General features: G+C 57.1%; 1 protein-coding gene across 12 annotated transcripts in view; it reads right to left on the minus strand.

Annotated features, from left to right (window-relative positions):
• TEX264 (testis expressed 264, ER-phagy receptor) overlaps positions 1-25,116 on the minus strand; it is a 30,219-nt gene extending 5,103 nt beyond the window's left edge. Inside the window, exons 1-5 of one of the 12 annotated variants that reach the window (XM_005222881.4) lie at positions 25,073-25,116; positions 24,011-24,084; positions 21,811-21,935; positions 21,374-21,665; positions 11,572-11,793 (exon numbers count right to left, since the gene is read on the minus strand). In XM_005222881.4, coding sequence (XP_005222938.1) covers positions 11,572-11,793; positions 21,374-21,631 — 480 coding nt within the window. In that variant the 5' untranslated portion in view covers positions 21,632-21,665; positions 21,811-21,935; positions 24,011-24,084; positions 25,073-25,116. 12 annotated transcript variants of the gene reach the window in all.
• Between the last annotated feature and the right edge of the window lie 2,865 nt (positions 25,117-27,981).

Consider the following 27,981-nt stretch of genomic DNA (forward strand, 5'->3'; position numbering starts at 1 on the left):
GATGAGAGACTTACTGCCTGGCGGGGAGAAGCCTCTCCAGAACTCCACTTGTCTGCCTGACTGGCCAAGCTTAGGCTTGAGGAACCCCCTTCAATTGAAGCAAGGGGAAACAGGTAAAAATGAGCCCCCAGGAGAGAGAAGGAAGGAAGGTTTATCCAGCCAGGGCCCTCAGCAACTGGCTGGAGGCCATGTGGGGGTGGATGTCCTGGCCCAAGGTCTAGCTGGAGCTCAGCCTGTGACTCCGTGGAAGACCTGGACAAGGCCTTCCGTCCCAAGTCTCTCTGCACTCAAACAGAGTAGGCCACCCTAGCCCTGACGCGTCCCAGAACACTGAAAGAAAGTCATTATTTTTAACAGTTTGGATCTGATCGTTTTGCTAACCTGGGTCATCTCAGAAGTCCATGGCCCCAGCTCTTCCATCTCTGAACACATCGGTGGCTGCCTCTGATTTTCCACCCACCCACACAGCCACCCCAGCCCTGGTCTTCAGGAGGAGGATGAACAAGAACACAGCATCAGGAATGAGGAGCTACCAGGCTCTGGGGCCCCTCTAATGCCAGCACTTGGGGGCGAGCATGTGCCAAACCTGAACCCCTCAGTGTATTGGGTCACGTCACCAAGGCCAGGGTCAGGGAGGCTCCCTGGAGAGGTCCAGGTCATGCCCTGGGAGCTAAAGGAAAAAAAGCGCCCCCCAAACCCAGTCAGGGCATGGCCTTCACCAGCATGCCATGCTCTGGGCATTCAAAGGGTCCAAAAGGAAGCTGCCAAGTGGCCATCAGAGCAGCAGACTACTTGGAGGTCCGTCTCTCAAGGCTGGAGACAGCTGGCTTTGGGGGATGCTTGCAGGAACCGAGGCTGTGGGCACCCAGAAATTCTAGGGACAGCCCTCGCAAACACTCAAGCCACCTGCCGAGCTTTCCTTCTGCAAGTGACAGGGATGATAAGAGGGATCAGTGCCCTTTCCGCCCCCTCTTTGAGACTAGGCATCAGGGTGGGTAGCACCAAGCAGCCACCCTTGCCACCTGCTCTGCCAGCCCCCTCATTGGCAGGCGGGAGGCAGCACTGTGGCTGTTCTGCGCATCTGCCTCCTCCGGAGAGCCCGGCTCTGAAGTTGCCTGGCTGTGGACAGCCCTGTTGCCATGGAAACTGCATCCTCCATCCTTGCTGTCGCCTTCATCTCAAAGCCATCCGCAAGAACAGAGGAACAGGGGAGACAGAGGAGGGAGAGAAAACTGGCCTGGGGCTAGCCGGCCCTTCCTTCCCTGCCCAGCGTTCCCTCCTCACAGCATCCCACACAGAGTGCCAGCTGCCCAAGCCTGTCCCCAGGCCCCTGGAGGGGCAGCCTCATACCGCACCCAGCCCATTCCTACCCCTGCCACCTGGGGGTGGGGGGACCCTGGCCCTCCCTGCTGGAGAGAGGCATGGAGCTAATTAAAATCTCATTGACAGCTCAGCCTTAAATCATTTTAACACATGCCGGATCCTGTCAAAATTCAGGATCAGAGCAGAGAAGGGGCAGGAAGAAGGCAAAGGCACAAACTTCCAACCCAGGCCCAGAAGCAGGTGGAGGGGCTTGTAACTGTCCAGTAGTTTCTCCTTGAGACCCCTTTCCATGCTTTGCCCACTGACCAACAATGAGTCAGGATATAGAGGGTGGGGGCAGAACTGGCCATATGCTCTGTCCCTAAGTGATCAGGCAGAGAGAACAAGCCCTTTCCCGCGCAGACAGGGACAGCTTCTGCGGGACAAGAGGAGAGCCAGGGGCCAGCTCTCAGGTCCTTGCTGCACCGCCCAGCAGCATGGTGATAACCTGGTGAACACTGGAAAATCATCGGAGGAAGGCAAGGCCAGCTGTCTCTCCCTCAGCCAGCCCCAGGGAACCCTTGGAGAACTGACTGCCAAGGACACCAGGCCAATGCCACACTGGGCTGGTACTGCTGGAGAGAGGGGCTTAGATGGGCCTGGAGTCTTCCTAGCCCCAGGCACTCCCTCTCCCACAGCCCAGATAGTCAGAGGCTTGAGAAAGCATCGCCAGGACAGGGGAACCTGCTCTGGCCACTGAAGCCACTGGTCACGTGATAAGGCCACTACCCAGGGCAACTCACTGCCACACAGACTCAAGGGGATCGTAATGCCTTGCTCCCAGGTAGGAGAGACTGAGGTGTCTACAATTCTCCTCACCTAACAGGAAGAAGTCAACTATTCATGCCAAGGTGCCACTGGGAATGGCTAGAGACTGGATTGAGCATTCCAGTCCCTCAGACACATCTCCAAGGCCTCCCTCCCACCTGGGCCTTCCACAAACAGAAACTAGAGGGGAGACTTGGGACACCACCCATAACACAGGGATTTCCAGGAGACCTGTCATCAGCACTCCCCCCACCATGCCTGCACCAACATCACACCCCCACGGAAGCCAGCTGACAAGGGAAGGAGCAGCGTGCAAAGGTTACTGTGGGGCCACTGTCTCGGCCACCTTGGGAACGCTCCACACACTCCCTCCTCACCTCAGGCTGAGCCCACATCCCGGGGGTGGGTGCAGCTCAGGCGTCCTGCAAAAGATCTAGACTGGCATGCCAGGCCAAGGCTTCCCCCAGGACCCACACTGCCGCCCTGATGGTTCTTACGGAATGAGGGAGGGAGCGGGGAGGAAGAGGAGGACTGGAACTGCCCTCATTAGGTGCTCTGCTCCCAGACCGTCAGCCTGTGCCCTGGCCTGGGCTTGGGGTGGGCAGCATGTGGCGTGCAGAAGAGGTCAGGCCGGGAGCCGGGGAGATGGGATGGGTCCCAAACCTGGATGCCCAGAGCCTGGGTCTGCTCAGAGATAAGTGGCCTCAGATCCCCAAAAGGGCATGGCCATGGGTCATGCATCTCCTAGAGAAGCCCTAGGCCCAGAAACGCAGAAGGGCTGCTCTATCCACCTCCACCCCAACACAGCCCTCTACTTCCTGTCTCACTGGGGTGAGGGGCCCCGGGTCTTCCTGTTCACTCTGAGCGGCCCAGTCCGACCTGCCTCTCCATGCCAGTCTGGACAGCTGGGCAGCCACAAAGCCAGCAAACAGCTGTTGCATCCCACCCGAGGTGCCGGCATCTCTTCACTGGGTGAAATCAGGCATGCTCATTTTTAATTACACAGACACTGACGTGCACCCGCCTGCACACAGCAGTCCCTGCAAGTGGGGGCTCAGACCCTGGAGGCCCCTTAGGCAGCCGGTCTGTGCAAAGCGATGGGGGAGGCGCAGCAGGGGCTGCGGCTGGAACGTGGCGCATTGTTATTATTCTGCCCAGGAACTTCTGTCAACTTCCCTCTCCCTGGATCCCTCTCACCCCCAGTGGGCCTTCCGGCCACCTCTGGCCCAGAACCCAAACCTGTCTGGGGCAGAAGGTGACAGCAGGAGACACTCCGGAGACCCTGAAGTGCTGACAGGGGAGCCATTAGAAGGGCTGGTGAGTCCCCTCTGGCCTGGAGCAGGAGGGCTCAGAGCTCTGCAAATGAGAGGCAAAGGAGAACAGGAATGAAGAGGGGCTGCTGGGAGCCAACAGACCAGAGCAGGCACGAAGTGGCAGAAAGCGCTCCGAGCAGGAGCCCAGAGCCTTGGTCTGGCTATGGACAAATGGGCGGGTTCTCCCTCAGACTCAGTCTTTATTGTTTAGCTTCTGTGATCCCCTGGACTGAAGGCCACCACGCTCCTCTGTCCATGGGATTCTCCAGGCAAGAATACTGGAGTGGGTTGCCAGTTCCTTCTTCAGGGGATCTTCCCGACCCAAGGATCAAACCCTTGTCTCCTGAATTGCAGGCGGATTCTTTATTGCTAAGCCACCAAAGATGTCTGGGTCTCAATCTGCCCAACTGTAAAATGAAAGAGACTAAACAGATGATCTCAAAGTAAGTGAGGAACTGGAAGAGATGAGTAAAAACCCTACCACTTAAAGATAGGACAATTGTGTGTCTGGAAAACTGAAGAAGAATCAATGGAGAAACTACCACAAACATTAAGCTCACAATATTAACAAAAGCACAACCCGTTTGTCTTTGCACTCGTCAGCTAGTTAAAAGATAAAACAGAAGCAAGAGATGAAGACCCTCTTGGGGTCAGGTCTCACCAAGGGCTGAAAGGCCCGCCCTGCCCCCAATGGCAGGGGAAGGCAGAGGAGCCAGGCCTGGACGGGGCAGGAGTCTGGGGAAGACTGCAGACAGGGGAAGGTGTGAGGGAGTGCGGGGCGCTGTGCCTGGCACCCCAGCCTGCTGTGCCTGCTACCGCCACTGCCTGAAAACTTTTCATTTTCACCTCAGAACCGGCAGCTTGCCATGCAATTTACACCTCTGCTCATATCCCTACACACCCAAGCCCTGGCTTCCTGGGCAGCCCAGGAAGGGGGACCTCAGCAGCAGTGGAGACTAGGGTGGCTGGGGTATGGAGAAGCTGAGGAGGGTGGTTCCCTCTAGGCAGGGACAGGGGCACAGGCCCTTACGCACCTAATACCTGGGTCAATTGGGAAGGCCCTGACCCACAGCCATGCCCAGCCTTTCCCCAGGGTCCACATGGCCAATACTCAATCCCAGCTCGGCCCTGCTCTGGCCTTCTGGGCCCTTGTGCAGCAGGAGCAGATGGCTGAGGAGTTGTGGGGGTGAGGACCCCCAAGGGCAGCTTGCGGGTTCAGACCCGGGATCCTACCACTCTCCTTTCCAATCTGGAAGGGGAGCCACAGCCTCCTGGATGACACTGCTGCCGTGGCAGGCTCCACAGCCCACCCCGCTCCGAGATCCTGCCGCTGTCTGCAGCATCTGTGCAGTCAAGGACCTTGAGCCCCGTTCGGCTTATGAGCCAATGAAAATGTTGCTGATTGATTATCCACCAGCGGGAAGGCTGCTTGGTGCAGATGGAGCCATGAAGTCAGGCACCTGGGAGCCAAGAGCAATCAGCAAGTGCCAGAGGGAAGGACAGGTGGGCCACTGGGGACAGAGAAGCGGGGGAGAGGAAGAATCAGGGGAGGAGGAGAAGGCCCTGAATTTCTCATCTCCTCTCAGGGAAGACCCTCTTTCTGGAGCCTGAGGTTTCCTGTCTCCATATTCAGACAGGCAGTTTCTCCTGGTCTGAGGGCTCCACTAAAAGGCAGAGCTGTTCTGCTGTGGAGGGACCTCCCTCCTTGGAATCTCTCCTCCTTCCTTGTTCCTGGAATCCCAAGTTCTGTGGAGAAGAGTAGAAGAATTCTTCCCTGGGAAAAGCCCATCTGCCTGGGGAAGACTGCTCTCCTGGGACTGCTGACGGCGCAAGCCCACAGCACCATCCAGATAAGCCTCAGCCCCCAGGGTCCTGCAGGGCTGCCAAGCTACCATATCCGAGCTGGTATTTCGAGAGCGGTGGCTCCCACGCCCGCCCCAGCAAAGGCTGGCTTTTGCTTTCATTCCTGGGGTAGGGCAGTGGGGAGGGGTGAAGCCAGAGATGCTGAGGAGCAGGTTCCAGGGCCTGGGCAGAGGGGAGAGCCTCAGCCTCCTGTGTGGGCTTCCCTACCTCTCAGCATCCAGGGACGACAGGGAAGCCAAGCCCCCGTGTGTGTGTGGGGGTGGGGGTGGAGGTCTCCTCCTGGCTCCGGGGAACCTGGGAATGGAGTCACTGCTGCTCTCTGCTGAACTGCTGGTACTGAGAGTCTGACTGCAGCCTCTGACTCTGCCTCTCCTCCCAGTGCTCAAGTCCTGTTGCAAAGCCAGCCCGGAAGCTGTCACTCATCTGCTCACATACCATCCGTGGCTCCCTAAACCCTGCAGGACCCAGCCTCATCTCTTGGGCCCAAATTCTTGCTCCTCCCCTGCACCCCGGCCACGGCGGATACACAAGCCATGCCGCATCACTGCCTCTGCCTGATCTGCCTTCCTACCTAGAGAACGCTACCCATCCTTCAAAGCTCAGCCCAAATTCCACCCTCTACCCCCAAAGGTTGCTTTGCCTTTCCCAGTGAACCCACCTCTCCTGTCCCCACCCCGTGCCCCCGAGGCACGGCTAAGCCTTGTGGCTGGGAGAGCTGGTGGAAGGCGAGTGTCCTGGAGGCTTACCCTTCAGCCCCTGTCCTGGCGGTACTGAGCTGGGGCAGGCCAATGAGCAGATGGCAGCAGCATGGGGGCGAGCTGGCCCTGGAGCCCCAGGGAGGGAGCCTGGGAACGGAGACGCCGCCACCTCACTGAGGGTGAGGACGTGGCCCCAAGAGGCACGGCAGCAGCTGCTTCCTGTGCCAGAACAGCTGCCAAGGTCTCCCTTAACGAGTCCCTGCTGGGCAAATGGGCAGCCGGGCTCTTCCCGCCCCTGCTTCTGGCTCCCCCCGCCCCTGCTTCTGGCTCCCCCAGCAGGCTCCTAAATTGACAGCCTCAGCGCCTTACTCTGCCCACCAGGGCTGGAGACAGAGGGCTGAGTGGGTGTGAGGCCACCAGGCTGCTATCCCAGGCCCACTCTGGGGACCACTCCCAGCACAACCCAAGTTTGTGACCACTCCTCAGCCTCTGGGGCCCAGCCCCAATCATGGACAGGGCAGAGTGACAGAAGACATGCAGCCATCAGCGATCCTCTGTCCGGGGGAGACTCGGCCACTGCTTCAGCCCCGACCTTGAGTACCCTTCACTCCCCTGTCCTCAGTGTCCTCACTGGTAAAACAATGGGGACGCCGGCTTTGACTAGGATCCTGCGCCTGCTTCCCAGCTGCTTCCTCCAGGGCCCGAACAACGCCGCAAAGAAGAGGGCTCAGTGAATAACTGGAGTAAGTGACTGAGCCGAAATACCAGGAGGGCTTTTCCTACTGAAAATAAGGCTTGGAAACCCTCCCACAGTAGCTCAGCAAAGGTGATGGGCAGGGAAAGAGAGGACCCTAAATGCCATATCCTACGGGGGCTTCCTCACCTGGATTCCCGCCGCCAGGAGCACCCTGCACCCTACTGGCATTCTGGCCTCAGCGGGGTCTCAAACCGCCCCCATCATTGACTCCCTCAAAGTCACCTGGACAGGTCGAGGGAGAACAAACACAGGCGATCTGGAGCCACTGGACGGGACCAAGACTCTGACCATGGTGCTGGGAGCTGCCTCTCTGCCCACAGCCCTACAGGCTGACCACCTCCGCAGGCACCCCACGGAGGCCCCCACTTCTCAGTTTTCAGCTGGCCATCCCTGGGCACTGGCAGCCTCTCACCCACCACCTGGAGTTCAAGCACAGCCCTTGCGGGGAGATCGCCACCTTGACCCTCCCCTGGGCTTCCTCCAGGTCCAGCTTCAGGCTCCCCCACAAAGTCCTCTTCTGGGAACCCTTCTGGCCCCAACCTGCACAAAGGATGAGCCCGGGCGCCTCCTCGCTCCACTCACACAGCAACTGCAGCAGTGTCCTCAGGACCTAGGACGGGCGTGTGGTCGACGGGGACGGAGGAGGCAGCTGCCCAATGATGCAGACGGAGGTTTTCAAACCAGGCAAGTCTCAGACATCCTCCTCCAAACAAAAGCTCAGGAGGTCACCTGATGTGTCAAACCCAGAGGCAGAGCTACCCCGGCTGAAGCAGGTAAAGATCTGAGCGCGGCCCCTACACCTGGCTGCCAGCCGTGGGGGCACCAGAGCACAGAACCGAGGCTCCTGACCCCAGAATGGTTTGAGAACTGAGGTCTGGGGTCCCTGCTCACAGCTGTCCCTGGCAGGATAACCCCGTCAACCCAGCTATCCCAGGACTCTACCACCAAGCTTCCCCCACTGGGGGAACTATCCTGCTCTGCCTGTCACCCTTCTCCAATTTGATGCAGAAAGAGCCACTACCTGACCTCCAGGGCCTGCCTGCATTTCCCAGCCAAGCAGCCTCCACACAGACAATGCTCTGTCTCCCTAAATTCAAGAGATGTCCAGACTTCAAAAGGACCCTCTCTTGAAAACTCGGGGAAAGCAGAGACCTGGGGAAGGGGGTTTGTGGAAAAGATCATACATCCTGTTGGAAGGAAGTCAGGCACAGGGGGCTTTGCTGGCCAGTTTAACATTCCCAGTGATCTCCTCGCCAGCCACAGAAAGATAGGAGCCAAGTCTCAGTGACCTCACACACCATCCCACACAGGGACCCTGGGCCTCCAGCTCTGCTCTGGTCTATTTCGCGTGCCCCAAGCATTCCCTGGACGCTCGTTAAGACTGGTCCCACCTGGAGGTGAATTTTGAGACCTTTGTCTGCTGCTCTGGGCTGACATCCAGGGACCACCTCTTCTGTAGCCTTAGAATTTCAAGGGAGCTCAGTCCCCTCCTTCAGCTGACCGAGAACGCCCCTCCTGGCCTCAGGGCAGGGTCTCCTCCTGCCCTGGAGGCTTACTAATTCTCTGGACTGCAGAGGAGTGGCCTGACAGAGCTGAGGCATCTTCCACCAAGGGACCCCTCACACACGTGCTGTTCCAGAGTGCCTGGCCTGGGGCCCCAGTGGTTCCCATGGAGGAAGGCAGAGTCTAGCCCCTACAGCTTGCCAAGCTGGGAAAGCCTGGCCAGAGAGCCAGGGGCTTCCCCATAGACCACAGGGCTGGGATCCAGCCGTCCTTCCAGAACCCCTCCAGAGGCCTGACTAGTGCTTCTCTCTGAGTTCCTCACAGAGACCCCCAGGACCTTGCTGTTCCAGTGGACCAATCCTGTCCCCAGCTCAGAAACATCTCCTGCCACCAGGACAGCAGCTGCTCTCCAGGCCCCATCTGAGGCTCTGAGATTGCACACCTTCCACCCTCACCCCAGCCTCTGGGGAAGCAGGTGAGCTTGCCTCCTCTGGCTACTGCTTCCCTCACCCCGCCCCCCGCCCCCGAAATAGAAAGCCGACCGGCTGCTGTCACTGTGATTGAAGCAACTCCGCAGCAGACCCAGCCTCCTCCAGAGAGAAGCCAGCCAGGTGGGGAGAGAAGACATGTGCACATGTATGTAATGTGTATACACGCGCACGCACGCGCACGCACACACACAGGTAAAGGCAGCCAGCTGTCAGGGTTGGGAGAGTGGGAAGAGCCCAGAGTCTTTTCAGCATCCTCTCTTCTCTGGTCCCTGGGGGTCAGGGGGATGAGGAGAGCTGTGAGAGTGAGCCTTACATTCTCTGCAGTCACCCAGGCCAAGAGTCACAGGGCCAACCCCTGGCCACTGCAGGCGGAGACCAACCAAGAGAACCTGCCCCTTCCTCGTCTTTCACCTGGCTTTGTTGCCCAGGATGAAAGATCAGGCTGAACACGGGGGCAGAGGTGACCCCACCCCCAGAAACCAGCAGAGCAGCTGGGCCGTGCCTCCGCTGTGGGCAGCCCGGCGTCTCTCTCTCCCCCAGCTGGTGGCCCAGCCCACACAGCACGCCTCACAGACATCCCTGAAAAGCCCCTTGCACTGCCCGGCACCTGTGGCTTCCACATCCCGGGCAGGAGAGGGGATGGTACACCCCCTGCTGCCGCCCTAGTCCCAGGAAAATTGAGCCGGGAGCACAGCTGACAGGCTCCCAGGGAGGTGGTGGTAGGGAGGAAGGGCTTTCATCAAAGAGGTGACGTCAGAACCAGGCAACTTGTGAAGCTGTCAGGGGCCGGGAAATGTGGACAAAGGTGCCTAAAAATAAACCCCCGAAGCCAAGAAAAGGCTTTGGTGGCTGAGTGGCTCACCACCACACCACATGCCACACGTCCTGTTCTGAGGTCTGGAACCCAGAAAGTCTCTTCCCAGGGGTGCTCCCCCAGACTGGCCCTTGAATCTGAGGACGACGCAGACAGCACCGGAGACACCACACACCAGCCCCTCCTGGGGACCAACGCTGAGTAGGCCTCGGGCACTGATGCCTGCCTTTCTGCCCTCACCACCCGCCAGCCCCCCCAGGCCCCCTCACCCTGCCCTGGGCCTCCAGCCCACCCCCAGCCCCTGCGCCCTTCTGGCTGGCACCCTCCAGCACACCAAGGCGACCCTCCTCTGTCCTCCCCACGCCCCTTCCCCGCCACAGCGGCCCTCCTGCTTCTCCTCCCCCCCTGCCCCGCCCACCACGGCCACAACTGGCGATCCCGGGGCCCCACCTTTCGTTCCAGCCCTGACACAGACCCTCACACCCCCTTCACCAGGACGTGTCTGAGCCCCCCTCCCCGCCCACCGTCCATCGCCAAGGCCCTGTGTCATTTCCCAAGGTGCTTTGGAGAACAACAAGCCACCAGGTTCTCTCCAAACCGCCAGGGTCACATTCCTGTCAACTCTGTCCTCCTGTTCCCCGACCCCGGCCATGCTGGCCTTGCCCCCTGCACACCCTCTGCTGCCACGGCCGTCCTCCGGGGCAATGCTGTCAATAGGCGCATGTTGCCAAACATATCCACCCTCTGTTCCCAACCCTCTGTGAACCCCAGACTCCACACATCAGGGCAGACCCACACCCCGGCTGGGATGTCCCCCAGGCAGACCCCCCGACAGAGCCCACAGAGCTGGTTGCCCCTCACCTCCTCCCTCCGCCTCTCTTACGTCAGCGGAGAGCACCCTACTCGCTCACCCACCCACCCTGGCCAGAGGGGACTGTGGCGTGACTCTCCCACTCCTCCTCCCTCCAATCCAACCCACCCACAAAGTCAACAGTTCTACTTCCAAAAACAGACTGCACATCTCCACCCTTGTCTGCATCTCCGCAGCCACTGCCCCAGCCCAAGCTGCCACCATGCACGGCAGGACTCGTAAGAGCTTCTAAGCACCTCCGCCCGGCCCCCATGAGCCACAACCTGGGACCCGGATGAACGCTGTACAGACTTCCCACCGTCTTTAGAGCAAACCCATGTTCTTCATCCTTGCTCTGCTGAGAACATTCTTACCACCCCTTCAAGGGCTCTTCTAGGATTTTTCCCTGAGACGTTACGTTACCTCCTCCGAGAGGCCATCCCTGACCACTGTTCACTTGGTCTCCTCCCTTTTCTCATCCTCCTCCTTCCTAGTACACACCCCACTTTTGTCTGACGTTATCACCCATCTCCACCGCCTCACTGTGAACACCTATTTCACACACCAGGATCTCACACCACGTCCAGCATAGCACCTGGCATAGACATTCAACAAATACAAGGCGAACAGATGAAAAAGCCATCACTTCCAAGCCCAAATCGGGGTCATTTCCCTAGCACCCAAGTTTCCAAATGTTTTAGAGAAGGAGGAGGAATTTACAGAAGGGAAAGTCTGTCTCGGGGCCTTGGTCTGCGAGCCTCCAGCAGGATGGGGCAGGGTGGGCCTGGAGTGGGAGCTGAACACTAAGGATGTCTCTGGTCCAAGTCAGAGCTTAAAGGACAAGGCTGGATTTCTGAACAAATTCCCCATGCTCCTGGGAGATGCTTGGGGCCCACAAGGTCTTGGGTGTGTAGAAGAAATGTCGGTAGCCTCTGCCCGTCTTCCTAGCTCCACAGGCACCTGCTCCGTGAGGTGCCACCCTCCCCAAACCACCTTTCCCCTCAGGCGAGGCAGGCCTCCCAGCTCCCACTCAAAGGACTGGCTGTCCCCTCACACACACACACACACACACACACACACACACACCAGACTTGTGTCTCACCTTGACACACACACACACACACACACACACACACCAGACTTGTGTCTCACCTTGATGTAGGCATCCAGGGCAGGATGGACCCGGTGGGGAACCAGCCAGATGGACAGGGGGGTGGTGTAGGGGAAGGTGGCCGTCACCACATGGCTGGGCGCCGGGAAGGAGAACACCTTGAAGCCAAATTTCTGATAGAGTCGGATGAGCTCAGGGGAGGGTGACTCCTCACCTTCACTCAGAATGCTGCCCACTGCACAGCGGCACTTTTCAGGGGGCACCTGGGGAGGCAGAGCAGGGGTGTCAGGGCTGGCGAAGGAAGGAGGCCCACAAGCCTCTTGCATCCTGGCTTCTGGGCCAGCTGGGGCATGGGGGAGCTACCAGCTCCAACAAGCCACACAGCCCAGACCCCACAATGGAGCTGACAGTTTTCCTGCTGAAACCCAGGCCTGTGGCATCCTGTCTCATCCATCCTCCACTGCCCAGGGCAGGCCCCTGCTGGCTGCAAAGAAGCCACAGGAGCGCTGGTCAGGAAGCAGAGTGAGATCCTCGGCCCTAGGGTCTCAGGCAGGGCTGGCCCCCATCACCAGGGCCTCCGTACCTCTGCTCCAACCCACGCCCCTTCCTAAACCCTGCCCCACTTCCCAAGCCCCTTCTTGGCTGAGAATGCTGGTTCCCTCCAAGCCTCTCTGGGCCCCTAGTACCTATACCTCACTGCGCTCTGCTCCCCTCCCTCCCCTGGCTCCCACAAACTGCAGCCAGATAAGGGCTCCCAGGCTCTGAGACCTCCTAGGGTTGACTCCAGGCCTGCAAAACCCAGCACTTGCTTTTCCTCCTGGCATCAAGGGGCCCCGGTGTGTCTCACCTCCTGCCTCCTGAATCTACACCAGCCCCCAGACCTGGGGCTCTCTGTCCCGGGTTTCCCTTGATCAGAAGGCCCTCCTCGGGGCCCACTAACCCCTCCGTTTAAACTCCTTCTACCTGCACGTTCACTCTCCTCAGCCTGCCATCCCAGTACCGTGGAGTCATGTTTGCCTGTCTCTGCCCGCTGATGGCCCTTTCCAGGCCCGGTCAACAGTCCCCTAAGGGACCCTCAGCCCTGCCCCACCTTTCTGTTCTGGCCAAATCAGCCCTGACCCTGGAGTGTCACTTTGGCTGAAGTGGACACTGAATCCCACCTCTGCATAGTCCCTGGGGGTCACCCCAACTCTCTGCAGCTTGGTTCCCTTAAATCCTATGTCATTAGGCATAGCTCAGGGCTTCGGGGGCAGGCAATATGGGGCAGTGGTCAGGACCACAGCTTCTGGAGAGAGGGAGGCCCACGTGTGAATCTCGAGTCCTGTGTTCTGGATGAGTCCCTTGGTTTCCTGAAGCCCACTGCCTAGATAACAACTTACAGAACTGCATTAAATGAGACACTTCCCAGGAGGCCTTAGCATGGTCTGGCACTTGTCATGGTCCACATGACAAGTGCTCCCTGCTTGTCAGTTATAGTAGCTATGACACAGGCCAAACAAGAGGTAACCACTGGCCTAGAATGCCCATTTACCCAAACCTCTGAACGTGTAGCTCCTCCTCGCCCATCCTTCAGGCCCAAACACCCTCTTGGACAGCCTTACCAGGGTGGCTCGACGGCAGCCCCGTGCTGTAAGCTGCTGCCTGCCTCAAGTCAACCTTGCATCACTTCTCTCAACCCAACGCGTCTGCCACCGTCTCCAGAGCTGAGACTGCTGCAATACCACCTCTTGTCTCTAGATGGTGCAACTGCTCCATTCACACCCAAGACTTGAGGATGGCTAGAATGCCAGGCGGCTCCAGAGGGCAGGTCTCAGACAGACCAAAGGACTGTGCCTGCGCCGAAGCCCATCTTCATGTTCCTAACCTAGTGACCTATGCCTTACAAAAGAAACATCTACCACAGGCTAAACAGAGAAATGGATGGAAAGCCAACTGACAGTCCCCTCTCCAGCCCCTGGCCTACCTGGGTTTGGGCCCCACGGTCTTGATCACCTCAGTGGCTCCAGCTCCAATCCTCCTCAGCCCCCCAAAGGCACCAGGACACTGTGATCATCCTGCTTAGCACCTCTCAATGGATCCTCCCAATTCACCTCTATCTAAGATGAAACTCCTGAGGCCCACATGCAAGGCTGTCTCAGAGCAGTCCACACTCAGTGTGTTGTGTACACACTGCCCGGCTCTGTCCATACACTCACCGAGCACTCCTTCTCTGCATCCCTAGCCCTGAGTAGGGGCCGAAACCCAGGTGGGCAGGCGCCCACTAAGCATCTGAGTGGCAGAGGGAGAGACAAATCCAGGCTCTGGCCAGCCAGCCTTGCCAGCCTCCTCTCCCACCACACCCCCACACATGCCCACATGGAACTATTTGCAGCTCGCCAAACATGCCACATCCTCCCATGCTTCCTCCCTTTGCGTAGGCTACTTCCTCTGCCTGGAATGTCCTCCTAACCCTATTTCTGAGTCCCTTCTGCCTGGGAAACTCCCCCATCCTTCAAGATTCAGCTCAACCCTCCTCTGAAAGCTTCTGCTGCTCCCCGCTGGGCATTCCCTCCTCTCTGACCCCCAAATGTCGACTGCAGGGAACAGGTCTCATGCTGCCTGTAATCGGTGGCCTCTCCCTCTCCCCACCACTCCAGACCTCCAGGCAGAAGGAAAGTTCTTCAGCGACAGTACAGGTATGCCTACATGCACACACATGCACAGATGGGCTCTGCATCATGAGCAAACCTCTGCTCCCTCCACTTTGATAAAGGAGGAACTCTTGTCATCGGGGAGGGAGGCAGCCAGTAAGGAGACAGAGCTCCTGAAATCCTGGGCACAAGTGCTCCTTTCCTGCCTAGGGACCTTTTCAATTCTATGTGAGAAAACTTCCTGCCCCTCCCCTGTCCGAGGGGCTAAGGGGCAGCCTAGGAAGTTACCCAGCACGCCCACCACCTGCTGAGCAGCCCCATACCAAGAGGAGATGGGAGCCAGCCGAACCAGGCACCAGCAAGGAAGAGACAGGACAGGTCCTAAGACCAGCTGGGCAGTGGCAAGATTGGTCTCAGAGCAGGGGAAGGCTTTCCTGGGCTCCCAGGACAGCCCAGGCCTTCCCTCAGGGGAATGGCTCACTGAGGTTGTCAAAGGCCCAAAGAGGAGGAGTGTCCTGATGGCTGGAAATCCCACCCACCGTGGTTCAATGCAGTATCCTTATTGGGACTGACCTTCGGAGGGCAGCCTGGGCCTTCTCCCTTTCCTCCCCGTATGGATCATTTGGGTAGCTAAGCTCAGAACAAGAGCTGGTGCTCAGAACTAGCACCAGCAAGGAACCATACCAGGGAGACAGGGTGGCGGCCAGACCCACCACCAGCTTGGCTAAGTGAGGGGCCCATCCAGAATCTGCCCTCAGAGCACAAGTGCTAGGAAAGAGATCCCAGAGTACCTCCTTCAGGTTGTGAGGCCTCCTGAGCCCTAGCCCGGTGAGAAAAGGGCTTGGAGCCTACAGCTTTCGAGTACAATCTGACCCCACTGCCCCTTCTGGAAAGGCCTTGCAGTACCCTGCTGTGTGATATCAGTGAAGAGATAGTCCCTGCCTGGCCAGGACCTCAGTGAATCTGGAAAGTGGACAAGATCAATAAATTTCAGGATCCAGGGAGGAAAAATGGTTTCAGCTAGCCCAGACCAAACCCAGCCCTCAGGATCAATAGGAACGGCCCGCCTGAGGTCTCTAGCCTGCATAAGCTGACTGGGACAGCCGCACTGTCCACCAGGCCCAGGCCCAGAAGGCTTCCTAAACTCCTTCCTGGCCAGCCCACCCAGCCCAGAGCTGCCAGGGAATGGGAGCAGTGGGGCAAGGCCCTTCACTTGCACGGGTGCCCCCTGTAGAAGAGATCAGCCACCCCTGTCCATTACTAGAGGGTGAATGGTAGGTTCGTACTCTCCTGGGCGTTGCAGGTCAACACGACAAGCCCCCAGATCCAACCTCCCTGAGAAGCTCAGGCCCAAAGGCACGGTGGAACTGGCACTAAGCAGGAAATGGGTGACACAGACAACCGGGTCAGAGCACAGGACCCACACTTCAGGCTTGAGGGGAGGGAAGTCAGCAGGATGCCACCATTCAGAGGGGGGGTCCAGGGGCTGCTGGGAGCTCCCACCTAGAAGTCTTTCAGGGCCTTTCTATTTTCACCCCCAAGCATAATCCTAAGGATGTCAGCTGGCATCTGACAAGGTGCTCACCATTGGCCTCAGTTGCTGCCTTCTAGGCATCAGCTCATTATATCCCTGAGACCCAGGGAGTAAAGCTGTTCAGCAAAGGGCACCCAGCAAGGCAATGTTGGCATCAGGGTTCAAACCCAGGCAGACTGACTCCAGGCCCATGCCACATACAATCCACAGCCACTGGGGAGCCCAAGAAATAGGCCTTACCGAGGAATGGCCTGGGGTTTCCCAAGTGGCGATAGGGGTAAAGAATCTGCCTGCCTCTACAGGAGATGGAAGAGATGCGGGTTCAATCCCTGGTCGGGAAGATACCCTGGAGTAGGAAATGGTACCTCACTCCATTATTCTTGCCTGGAAAATCCCATGGACAGAGGAGTCTGGTGGGCTACAGTCCACGGGGTCACAAAGAGACGACTCAATGACTGAGCACAGGGCGGAATGGCCTGCATAATGGTTTCTCCCCACATTGCACCTTCTCACATGGCCCAGGACATCTGCAGAAGGCCAGGCCACAGGCAAGCAGAGTACCTAAAAGCATCAAGTCTTCATGGCATAAGGCCCTCAGAAGTGCATAAGTGGGTGGGTGGGTGGGTGTGTATGTGCATGTGCCAAGATTCTAAGCCCCTAATAGGAGCTGGGTATTTGGCCTTATCTAGTCCCCCCCGAAGAAAGCTAAAATTCTGAAGCAGAGAAAGACCATGGGACTTGCTCAGGCACAGGCTGGTAAGCAATGGAGCCTTGATTCCAACCCCGAAGGATAAGTCCAAAGCCCTTTCCTCCACTCCTCGCCCCTTCTCCTTCCCAAGGCCAGCTCTGTTGGGCAGTGAGTCTCGCCTTTCTACAGCTGCCTACAGTTAACCTGCCGTGAGCAAAGACCTGCACTATCGCCACAGGATAGCTGGGTGACGATGGTCTGGGCCTTCAGGAAGCGCCAGCTCAGTCCACATCCCCCTTGCCTGTCCTGAGGGTGCAGTCCTGGGAAATCCTCCTCCCTCACCCTGCCCTTCTCAGGCTCCACGTGGCCTCAGTGCCTTCAGGGAGAGAGGGGCCCCCATCCCCATACACACCGAAGAGAAAATACAGCACAGGCCAACGCCAGAAAACTCTTACTCAGCCCCTGAAGATTTGGTGACCCCCGGGCCGACTCTCAAAGAGACTAGAGGGAGAAAGAAACTTCAGTGTGGTCCGGCTTGCTAAAGGGGCCTCCCCAGTGGCTCATCCATAACGAAACTGCCTGCCAACACAAGAGATGCAGGTTCAATCCCTGCGTTGGGAAGATCCCCTGGAGAAGGAAATGGCAACCCGTTCCAGTATTCTTGCCTGGGAAATCCCATGGACAGAGGAGCCTAGTGGGATACGGTCCATGGCCTCACAGAGTCGGACACAACTGAGTGACTAAACAACAACAAGTTCACTAAAGGTAGAGCCCAAGCGCCACCAGTCCCCTCCCACACCCCCTCCATGCCTGGAGCAAGCACCCCCTCCTAGGCCTTGATCAGGTAAGCTGAACAGGCTGCCACACCCCACTTGCCTCAGCCAAGCTCCCCACAAGGGTGGGCAGGCAGGTTACTTAAGCCCCAAATAGCAGCAGAGACGGCAGCAGCAGAGGGTGGGGCAGGAGGAAGGGCCAGGCTGTCAGACGGGACAGGCCCACAGGCACTGTGACAGCAGCCCGACCACTAGGGCCTGGTTACAGGTCAGAACTGGTCAGGATCAAACGAGGTGTGCAGGGTCCTCTCCAGCGCCTTGCCAACAACCAAGGCTCCCAGGGGGACCAGGCCTAGAAGGGGAGGCGAAAGTCACCGTCCAAGTAGGAGAGAGACAGCAAGACAGAACTGTGCGTGTGCGGGCGCACGCGCGCACCACCAAGGCCCTCAGGGATGGAAAACAGAATGATTCCTCTGGCACCGCAAGAATCATTAACCCAGATCTATAGGCTCCTCCCATATAGAACTCCAAGATATAAGGCTGGCCAGCTAACATCCACACATAGACATGTCTCTCCAGGATACACACTCTCAAGCAGCATCTCACATGAAAGGGTCCACAGCAGTGCCACAGTCTTGCCTTGTTGGTGCCCTTTCCTGTGTTACTTCCTGCGCCCTGAGCCAGACCAGGGGAGCCTCGCCAGGCCTTTCTGAGGAACCAATCTCCCTCTGTCCAGCTGAGACTTGGAAGGGGCGTGGCTGGGAGCTGTCAGTCCACACCTCATGCGGGTAGCCACCCCTCACCTGGTCACTCACTGCCCCACTCACAGAGCCTGAAATAGCCTCACTCCCTCCCACACTCAGAGAAGCCAGGTTCTGGCTCCTGTTGTGTTGTGTTGTGCTGGGCTGTGCTGGGGAGGGCAGAGTGGGGATGGGACACTCCAGAGCTCAGCCACATCCTGTCCCTTCCTCCTGTGAATCACAGCACGCAGGGCCCCACGCTGGACACTACTGTGCTGGGGGAGGCAGCCAGGGAGCAGAAAGCTTCGCTTCTCGGCCTTCCCCAGGACTGGAAGAGGCCTGTCCTTCAGGCTTCCCTGACACCCCTCACATCCATGGAGAGGGCCTGAGGGCTGCATCCCTTGGTCCCCACTGTGCACCAGTGCCCAAGACAGAGTGGCACAGACCAGATGCTCAAATATTTGTTAAATGCAAATAAAAACACATAAGTAAACTTGGTGAGAGAGTACTGCAGCATTTGCTAACTGACCATTAGTCTCCTCCCCTATGGTACCAGCAGTATGGACCAGGAGGCCTCAGTTCCCATGGACCAATCAGTCTGCGGTAGCCATGAGAACATGAGTCCTGGGGGTCCAGGGTCCCCTGAGCCTTCTAGGATCTCTGCCAGGCAGGTGAGCCATCCCAGGTGTCAGGATGTGACTCAGCTCTGAATGGGGACACAGGTTACTTCCCGAGTGACCCAGGACTGGGATAGACAGGATCAGAGGGGCAGCTCTATGTGTTCATTCTCTATGCCAACCCGATGGTCACAGCCAGGGCTAGGGCCTAGGCCTGGGTTATGAGTGCCCAGCCTAACAATTCTCATCACACCTAATCAGCATGAGTGTTTTTTCCACCCACTTTTTGTTGTTACAACTTCTGATCCTCAACCACAGCACCTCAAGGTGCTGTGCTGCGCTGTGCTTAGTCACCCAGTTGTGTCTGACTCTTCGATCCCAGGGACTATAGCCAGCCAGGCTCCTCTGTCCATGGAATTCTCCAGGCAAGAATACTGGAGTGGGTAGCCATGCCCTCCTCCAGGGGATCTTCCTAAACCAGGTATCAAACCCAGGTCTCCTGCATTGCGGGCAGATTCTTTACCAGCTGAGCTACTAGGGAATGCCTCACCTATGTCACTTGATTTAACCCTTGCCAGCTGACCTAAAAGCAGGTATTTTTAACATTACTCTGCAGATGAGGAAATGGAGGTTCAGACAGGTTATGTGGTATGCCCCAAATCACACAACAGGACAGTGGTGAGACAGAATCAGAACCCAGGACTGCTAACCTCAAGGCTGTGCTCTCAGGCCATGGGCCCTCAGACTGGTACCCAAGTCAGGATGTGCCTGGCTAAGCCTGGAAATCAAGACCCAGCCCAGAGAGTCTGTCACATCCCCAGGAGAGCTGTATGGTTGGCTTCCTGGAGGTGGCTGGGTTAGGAGGCCACGGGGAGGGCGTCCCATGCCAGGATTCTTCTACCTCACTCTTCCCTGAGCCAGCCTTTGGCAATGACTCAAAGGTACCACAGCCCTCTCCCATTCTGGAATTAACACCTCCAACCCAAGCGGTAACATACGGCTTCTGGAACAGGACATGCTGATGAGGAAAGAGACACTGCAAGGACCCTTGTCCCTCCTACTGAGCTCCTGCAGAGGGTTCCAACTGGGTCAGATGTGGGAGGAGGGGCAGGGGCCAGGGGAAGGTAGTGGAGAGACTTACACAGCAGAGCCCGGCAAGGGTGGGGGTCCGGCGTCTGGTTTAGGAGCTTCCCGCAGCCCAGAGCCGCTCCATCCCACTTGGGTCTCAGTGCCATCTCCCGGTCACGTGACCTCGAAACTTCCATGTCTACTCATCCCTCAACCAGGCCATGTCACCTCTCACCTGGACTCAGCCCAGTCTCAATGGCCCCCTGCCGCGTCTCCTCCCCTTGCCATGTACTCAGCTTCCTAAATCAGAGATGGCAAACTGTGCCTTACCTGTCCTCCCATCCCACTCTTCCTCCCACTGCCTGACCCAGCCAAGCCTTCTCCATCGCTCTCCACCCACCACGTGTTCACTTGCCGCACTTCTTCCATCATCCTACATCTGCAGGCCTGTGCTCTGCAGTTCCCTTAGCCAGAAGCCCCTTCCCAGTAAAGTAAAATTACCCTCATGGCAGACCTCCTCTCTGAGCCTCCATGGTAGACTTGAGGCAAATCCACAGCTCAAAGTTCCATGAACACTGATCACAGTGCAGTGTCTTGCTGGATATTTATGTTTATAGGGCTGACTTGCCAACCCCACAAAGTTTCCTGAGGGCAGGGCCAGGTCTGTTCATCTCCAGAGTGCAGGTGTCGAGCAGAACCTGGCACAGAGAGGGAGTCAGCATATCCCTGTTCCGACTGAGCACCCCAGTGAGGCCCGCTCAGCACGCAGGGTGGAGGCTACAGGCCTTGCCCACTTGAGCTCTCCAGGCAGGGAAACCAGAGCTGGGGGTTCCCAACACCTGGTTTGCCAAGACTCAGAGCTGCCAGCCCATGCAGCAGTGGGCAGCACCACCCCACAGCATGGCAGGAGGCCACATTGGTGAGCCCTGACTCACCACAGGCTGTAAGTACAGCCAGACACCCACAGGGTGCCCGTGATGCCAGGTTAGTCTCTGACCCCAGCATCCCGGACAGCTCACCACGCTCCAGTTGCCCCCAAGGCCCTCTCTGAACTAGGCAGCTTGACGTCCAAAGAAATACCTTGTCCCTGGGTGAGGGACCATCATAAAGACTATAAGATTTTATTTTCTTTCAAAAGAAGAGCTGAAAGAGGGAAGGCAAAAAAACAAGTGTGTGTGTGTATGTGTGTATGTGTGTTTTAGTCGCTCACTGTGTCCAACTCTTTGCTTTACCATGGCCTGTAGTCCACCAGGCTCTTCTATCCATGGAATTCTCCAGGCAAGAATACTGGAGTTGAGTAGCCATTCCCTTCTCCAGGGGATTTTCCCAACCCAGGGATTGAACCCGGGTCTCCTGCATTGCAGGCAGATTCTTTACCTTCTGAGCCACCAGGAAAGACCCCAAAGAAACAAGATACAACTCCAAAGAGAGGGCAGAGTCTGAATGGCCTGGCTTTAGAATGCTGGCTTCAAATGGGAATGAAAGAAGGCCAGAAGAGGAAACAATAGAGCAAAGACCCGGCAGAGCCTAGGGATTCACAGTGGCACTCAGAAGTTAGGGAAGACAGGGAAATTAGACTTGGACAAGTAGAAAGCCAGTATATGGATGCGTGGAGCAGAAGTCCAGATTAAATCTGGAAGGAGCTTCAAGGTCAGAGAGGAGGTGGTCTGCATAGCCAGCTCAATGATTTCCCCACCTCTTCCTCAGAAACCAAAACACCCCTAGCCCAACAAGCCCTGCCCCACGTCTGTCCAGGGGGCAGAACCCCAGCCAGGGCACAGGAGGCTCCTTACCATATGGGGGTTGTCATAGTAGACGGCAATAGAGCGGAGTTTGGGGGACACACTGCAGCTCTCCGTGAAAAGCGGCCCAGTCTCACCGTAGGGCCCCACGTGGAACTTGTAGGCCACGGTGACGTTGCGGATGGGGGGTGAGCCAGCACTCACTGTCACCCCAGCCAGCAGCCCTGAGTACCCGGCAAAGGCCAGCAGCGTCAGCAGCAGCAGCAGAGTCAGGCCCCCAATCAGGCCCAGGAGGAGCAGGTCCGACATGGCTCTGTGCCCCCCACGCCACACCCCAAGGCAGCTGCAAAGGAGACAGAAAGGAGAGGAGGCTGGTAGCCTGCTCTGACCAATGTGCCCGCCTGCCCGCCAGCCAGCTGTGGCCCAACCTCAGCCCTGCCTTGGGTGCTCTGACCTGGGAGGGGGAGGAGCCGGAGGTGTTTACGCACACAGTGACCTAGAAGGGAGCTACAAAGGATGACTGAAGCCACAAGCCTCTTTATTTCTTCATCACAACTATGGAGGCTCTCCGAGCAACTCTGTCAGCTGGCAGTCGTGGTCACACCTGGGGAAGCTGAGTCACGGAGAGGCACAGGAGTGAGTCAGTGGAGGACATATGACTGGCCCATCAGGGGCGGCTGATTGTACTTCGGCCCTGATCAGCCACCCCTGATGGGCAGACGTCAGCCTGCCCGCCAGCCTTTTCCCCACACTGCCTCTTCCTTACAACTGAGACACACTGCCTGCCCAGCCTCCCCAAACCTTGTGAGCCACTGCCAGACGGAGGAGGGGCAAGCACAGGGCCCTCTTATTAAAAACAGGGAAACCATGAGGAATGAAACCTCAGGGGGAAAAAATGTGCCACAGGAAGGGGCTCACAGAGGAAAGTCTCTTTGACTAAACACATCTGGTCCAAGAAATACTGCTATGCAACAAGCGCATCCATCCAGAACCAAGGGAGAGGCCAGGTTCAAGGGGGCCTGAGCAGCCAGAGCAAAGTCCGGCACTACGATTCCTGAACTTGCTGAGCTCCCCAGGCTAACAAGCTCCATCCCACTTCTCCAGTCCACAGAGCAGCAAGGAAGAGGCAGAGGACAAAAGACTGCGAGAAGTGGAGACACAACAGGGAGTGGTGCATCCCATGGGAGAGGGGTGCTGGCCAGGCAGGAAGCCAAAGGTGGGGTCCAATGGCTGCTCCGCCCCTCCCCCTTCCTTCCCTTCTCCCCAGCATCTCTGGATGTCTGGAATTTCATTTTGGGGGTTCAGCTCTCCCCCACTGACCTCCTGTACTAGGGAGTTCACAGAGAAGCATCATGTAGGTTTGCTAGAGGGTGTCTTTTCCTTTCTGTGTATGTCATTTATCTGATGATTCTCCCTCTTCCTCACTGGACTTTCCCTGTTTCACCTATTTGCTATCTGCATGGTATAAGCAATAAAGATACTCATTTTAGGGGAGAAAAAAAAAAAAAGAGAGAGAAGATATCCAAGAGCAGGCTGAGGGACACAACCCATAGGCTGGCGTATGAGCCATTCCAGACAGACTGCCCAGGCCTCCATGCAACTTGGGGCCAGAAGACTAACTCTCTTAGAGGGCTTGACCTGCATCATCCAGGGTGGGGGCGGCGGGGGAGGCACACACCACAGAGACTATACGGTTCAGGAACAGAAAATCAACCCTGCAGCTCTATGCAGAACTTAGCTATATGGGATAATTTATTCCCTGTGGGTTCTGGGTCTCAAAACTTCTTTCAGAAGAACTGTCTTTGCAGTGAATGTGCACAGAGAATCTGTCTCACAGACACGGACAGTGAACCTCCAAACCCTTGGCATCGTGGCCTTGCGTTGTATCACGATGGTCTTTTCACCCACCCTTGCTCCTGCCCTACAGGCGCACCTTTGGATGCATTCTTTGTCTCCCTCAACCTGCCTTCAGTTAGTTTCACACCTGATTTCTTTGATGATGATAAGGCACGGTCTAAATATTGAAACACAGCTACTTCATTAATCCTCAGAACCAGATGGGTATGGATCAGAAAACAAGTGGTTAGAGATTAAGAGACTTGCCCAAGGTCACAAAGGTACTACACAGAACTGCCTGGACAAAATGCAGGCCATGAGAATCCAGGTAGTCTGATTCCCCTATTTCCACTTCTCTCCTCCCTGGGAACAGGACTTCCAGAAAAGCCCAAGAATTTAATCTACGTTGGACATCCCTGAATGTCCTGAATTGGACATCTCTGAATTGGAGAAGGAAATGGCAACCCACTCCAGTGTTCTTGCCTGGAGAAGAATCCCAGGGACGGGGGAGCCTGGTGGGCTGCCGTCTAAGGGGTCGCACAGAGTCAGATACGACTGAAGCGACTTAACAGCAGCAGCAGGACATCTCTGAACCCAAGGCTCTTAGCTGGAAGCTCTCAGCATCTAAGTCTCCCACTTGTCTTGGGAGTGATCAGCCCTCTGGCCCTAGCTCTTTGGGCTGCACACTTCCTGTCTCCTCAAAGGAGCTTAGTTTCTGGAACCCTTCTCTTCCTCTCACTTCCTAAACTGGTCAAAACAGGCGGGGAATGTACCTGGGGTCCCCGCTGAGCTCTGGGCAGCACGGGAAGGAGGCGGGGCAAGGGAAAGGTAAGAAGGGCTGGGGAAGCTCACCTCTAAAGCCAGGCTCACTTTAGCAACTCATGGCATCCAACGCGGGAGGGGCCAAAGCTCCAAGTGCTCCAGGGCTGAGGGCAGAAAGAAAATAACCACTAAGCCGGGAGCCCTGCCCTGACTGATCTCTTATCAGGGAACGCCCACAGGGGCCTCGACAAGAACTCTCCCCTCCACAAGAGGTGGTGTACCTCCACCACGCCCTCAGACCCCTTAGGGAAATCAGAAGCCAGATTCCGCCTGAAAAATGTCAGCTCTTCACTAGACTTCTGGGCATAAACCTCTGTACCTGGAGCGTCCTCTTCCTGAAGGGGTCCAGCCACCGCGCCTGGCCCTAAGCCAACCCCTGCCGCTGACCAGGCTGGGACCCCTCTCGGTATTCTCCTCGGGTCAGAGAGGCCCGAGCAGAGAATCAGGGAGGGCGGCCCCGCGCTGGCTTCCTGAGGCCGCTCACGTGCGCCGCGGCGGCTGGCCCGTCCTTAAAGGGCCAGCCACAGGCAAAACTTTTAGTGCCGAAGATTTAAGAATCAGAGGGGCCTGCGAGGGGAGGAGAGGCTGCCTCCACTCTGCAATCACGGCGTCCAGCCCCTGCTCACCCTCGCCTCGCCTATGTAACCAGCCCTTTCCTTTTCAGCCACGACCTCTAGGGGTCCCACGCACCTCTACAACTTACAAGGAAGTTAAAGTTTGCAGCCGCCGCTGTGTGGCGCGGCCTCAGAAGACAGGGGCGGAGTTTACGTGCGGTTCTGGTCCAGTTGTAGGACCTCGCCGCCCACCCCCACCCCTTCGCCCGCCCCGGAGTCCCTAGTTTCCGGGCGTGCCGTGCACCGGTGGCCGAGGCAGAGGGTGGCCCGAGATAGTAGAGTGGTCCAAGGTCGCGTTCGGGCCCTTGGATGCAGCCGGGACGAGCTGTGGGCGTGATGAGATGCAAAGAGCGGTTGGGCCGGGGTCACGGTGGGGACGCGGGTGGCCCTGAGGTCGCGCCCAGGCGCACGGAGGTTCCAGGCCTCTGGCGCGTGTAGAGCCGCCCCGGCGAGGACACCTCCCAGACCTGGCCCTCACCTCAGCGGCCACCAGCCGCCGACGCCAATCCGCGCACGCGGCTTGGTCTTGGAGCCTGCGCGCGCCCGCCGCGCACGCTCGCTCCGCCCCCTCTCGCGGCAGGACGTGGCCGTGGCCGTGGGCGCGTGCGCGCGGGGCCCAAAGGGCTGGGGCCTGCCCCGCCCCGTGTCCATGGCAACAGACGTTTGCCTGTCCTGCTGAGCGGTCAGGGGCCAATGCCACCCTGTACTTTCCTGCCTCTCACAAGCTTCTGGGCTGCAGGTCGACGGTGACTTAGAAACAATCTTTTAACTTTTGGACTGTCGAGAGCGCCACGACATGAGGAGGGAGTAGAGAGGCAGTCTGGGGTCCCAAACGGCTGCACCGGAAAGGATCCTTTGAAGAGGTTGGGAAGTGCAGCACAGTAGTACAACATTGGCCTTTGTATCACCCTAGGTACCGTCACTTTGTCTCACTGAGGCTTCCTGACAGACCTAGGAACCAAGCAAGGCAGGGCCACTTGCTCCCTTTTTACAGCTGAGGCTCACGGAGGAAGCGGGATCCCATCTCGGGAGGCGCAGATAGCAGCTACCTCCAACACTCAGCGTCTACCTCTTCCCTCCTCTGCCCCGCTTCCCTGCGCCAAACGGACCACAGAGGTGATCATTCTTCCATCCAACATTTATTGAGCATTGCTTCCTGCTAGTACAGTTCTTGGAGAAGGAAATGGCAAGGCACTCCAGTGTTCTTGCCTGGAGAATCCCAGGTACGGGGGAGCCTGGTGGGCTGCCGTCTTTGGGGTCGCAGAGTCGGACACGACTGAAGCAGCAGCAGCAGCAGTACAGTTCTAGCGGCTGCGGATACTAAATGAACAAAATCAAGGGCCTGCCCTCCTGGAGCTCACCAGGTGGTTCTTCCTTCACTACCCTAGAGGTGGTTGGGGGAGGCCTGTCTGCCCTTCTAAGTTTCATATTCTACACACACACACAGTGTACGTGCTCAGTAGTGTCATACTCTTTGCGACCCCATTGGACTGTAGCCCGCCAATCTCCTCTGTCCACGGAATCTTCCTGGCAAGAATACTGGATCCGGTGGCCATTTCCTAATCTAGGGAATTTTTCCCCTCTCAGGGATTGAACTCGTATCTCCTGCATTGGCAGGCGGATTCTTTACCACTGCACCAAACCCCAAGTCAACTGTAAGCTCCTTGAGGACAGGTTCAATCTTCAGCTGGTGTTTTTGAGGAACTACAAAAACAACAAAGCATTCTTCCAGGGCCCCAAAGATAAAACCTCACCCTCCTGAGAGGCCCAGTCCTGCAGTGGAGGGGATGGGGCAGGGGACAACTTGCTGCTCATAAGCTTGTCTACATAACAGGCTGGGTCAAGAGCTACTTTGGTGCTCCTCACACAGAGGACTGGTTTGGGAAGTGAATCATTTTTGGGGGGGATCCCACTATACTAGCAAAGGGCAGACTGAGCACACGGAGGCACTTGTAGCTGGTTTCTTTTCCTTCTACTTCACACTATTCTGTCCACAGGCAGGGAAGACTGAACCTCATCTACAGGGCTCTGGGCCAACCAGAATGGGTAGCTGACTTCTCAGAGGCACTCAGGGCTGGGCTGGCAGGATTGTGGCAGTTCTGTTCTACTGATGGATATTAGGCAGATGATCAAACCCTCTGGGTGCCCCCAGGCAAATGGGTATGAAGGCATTTCCTGTGAGACCAGGAAGGGCGGGACTGGGACTACTGCCTCAGACACAGACAGCTTCTCTGCACGGTCAGTTCTGCTTCTCAGAAGCTGATGAACTTCACCCAGGAAACCGTTGTCTGGAGAGGCCCTTTCATCTTGTCCTCTCTGTTCACTTCCTTTAGCGTGGTAGGGGAACTCCAGAGTCCCACGTCAGAGTTCAGGATGTGTCTTAGGAGCCTCAGTACCTCTGTGGTGAAAGCAGAGTTGGCCTGTGACTGGAGCTGCAGCCCATCAGCCTACCAGGCTTCACTGCAGGCTGCTCTCAACAAAGCCAGCTCTGCCCTTGGTAGGATTCCTGCAAGGCCTCTCCTTACCACCAGGAGACAGCAGTCCAGGCACTCTCCACTACCCCTAGTGGCATGTCTGAGCAGAGCTGATCACCTAGCCTCTGGGATCATCTCCCTCCCCCATGCTCCAGTCCATCCTGTCTCCCAACAGCCTGTATTCTCTCATGAGCCCAGACTTGGCCTTTGTCTCCTCCTTCCTTCCCTGTCCAAACAATTCCCACAGAAGCTCTTTAATTCTCCCTTAGTAAATTCCAGATAGTTTCCCCAAACAGGAAACAAAGCAGAGACAACCCCCTCCTTCTCCCTCTTCAGGTTAGTTCTCTTTGAAGTGGTGATTAGATCCTCTAATTCAGATGACAAAGGGAGAATGTACATGCAATGTAAGATGCTCTGCAAACCCTGCCACCAGCCATCTCCCACCCTCTGAAGGCCAATCCCTGGCCACTCACAGCCTAGTTAGGGCTACCCCTGCAGGACTTGCCATGACTGAGGGACCAACTAGCCTCAAGCCACTCGGAGTCAGCTTTGCTATTTCCTCTAGAGCCAGGAAATGCAGTCTTCTTCAGGTGAGTCAAGGCAGAAAAAGTCTAGTGAAGAACACAGCATAAAAAGAGCCTGCCAGCCATCTGTCCTCTGTTCCCACCCCCAGAGGTGCCATCTCAGCATCCACACTGCTCTAAGTTATATCCCTTACACCATCACCCAGCCACAGAGCTGTTCAGACAATTCCTTGATTAAACAACACTGCCTTCTTCAGTTTACATTTTATTTTACAAAAAGAGAAATAAAGAAAACTGATAGGCAGTTATACTGACTTACAATTGTTCTGTTTGCTTTTTTTTAAAAAAGTGACATGAAACACAAGTAAAAATAAATACGTCATAGAAAC

The sequence above is a fragment of the Bos taurus genome, chromosome 22 (genome assembly GCF_002263795.3).
Source record: "Bos taurus isolate L1 Dominette 01449 registration number 42190680 breed Hereford chromosome 22, ARS-UCD2.0, whole genome shotgun sequence".
NCBI classification, from domain to species: domain Eukaryota; kingdom Metazoa; phylum Chordata; class Mammalia; order Artiodactyla; family Bovidae; genus Bos; species Bos taurus.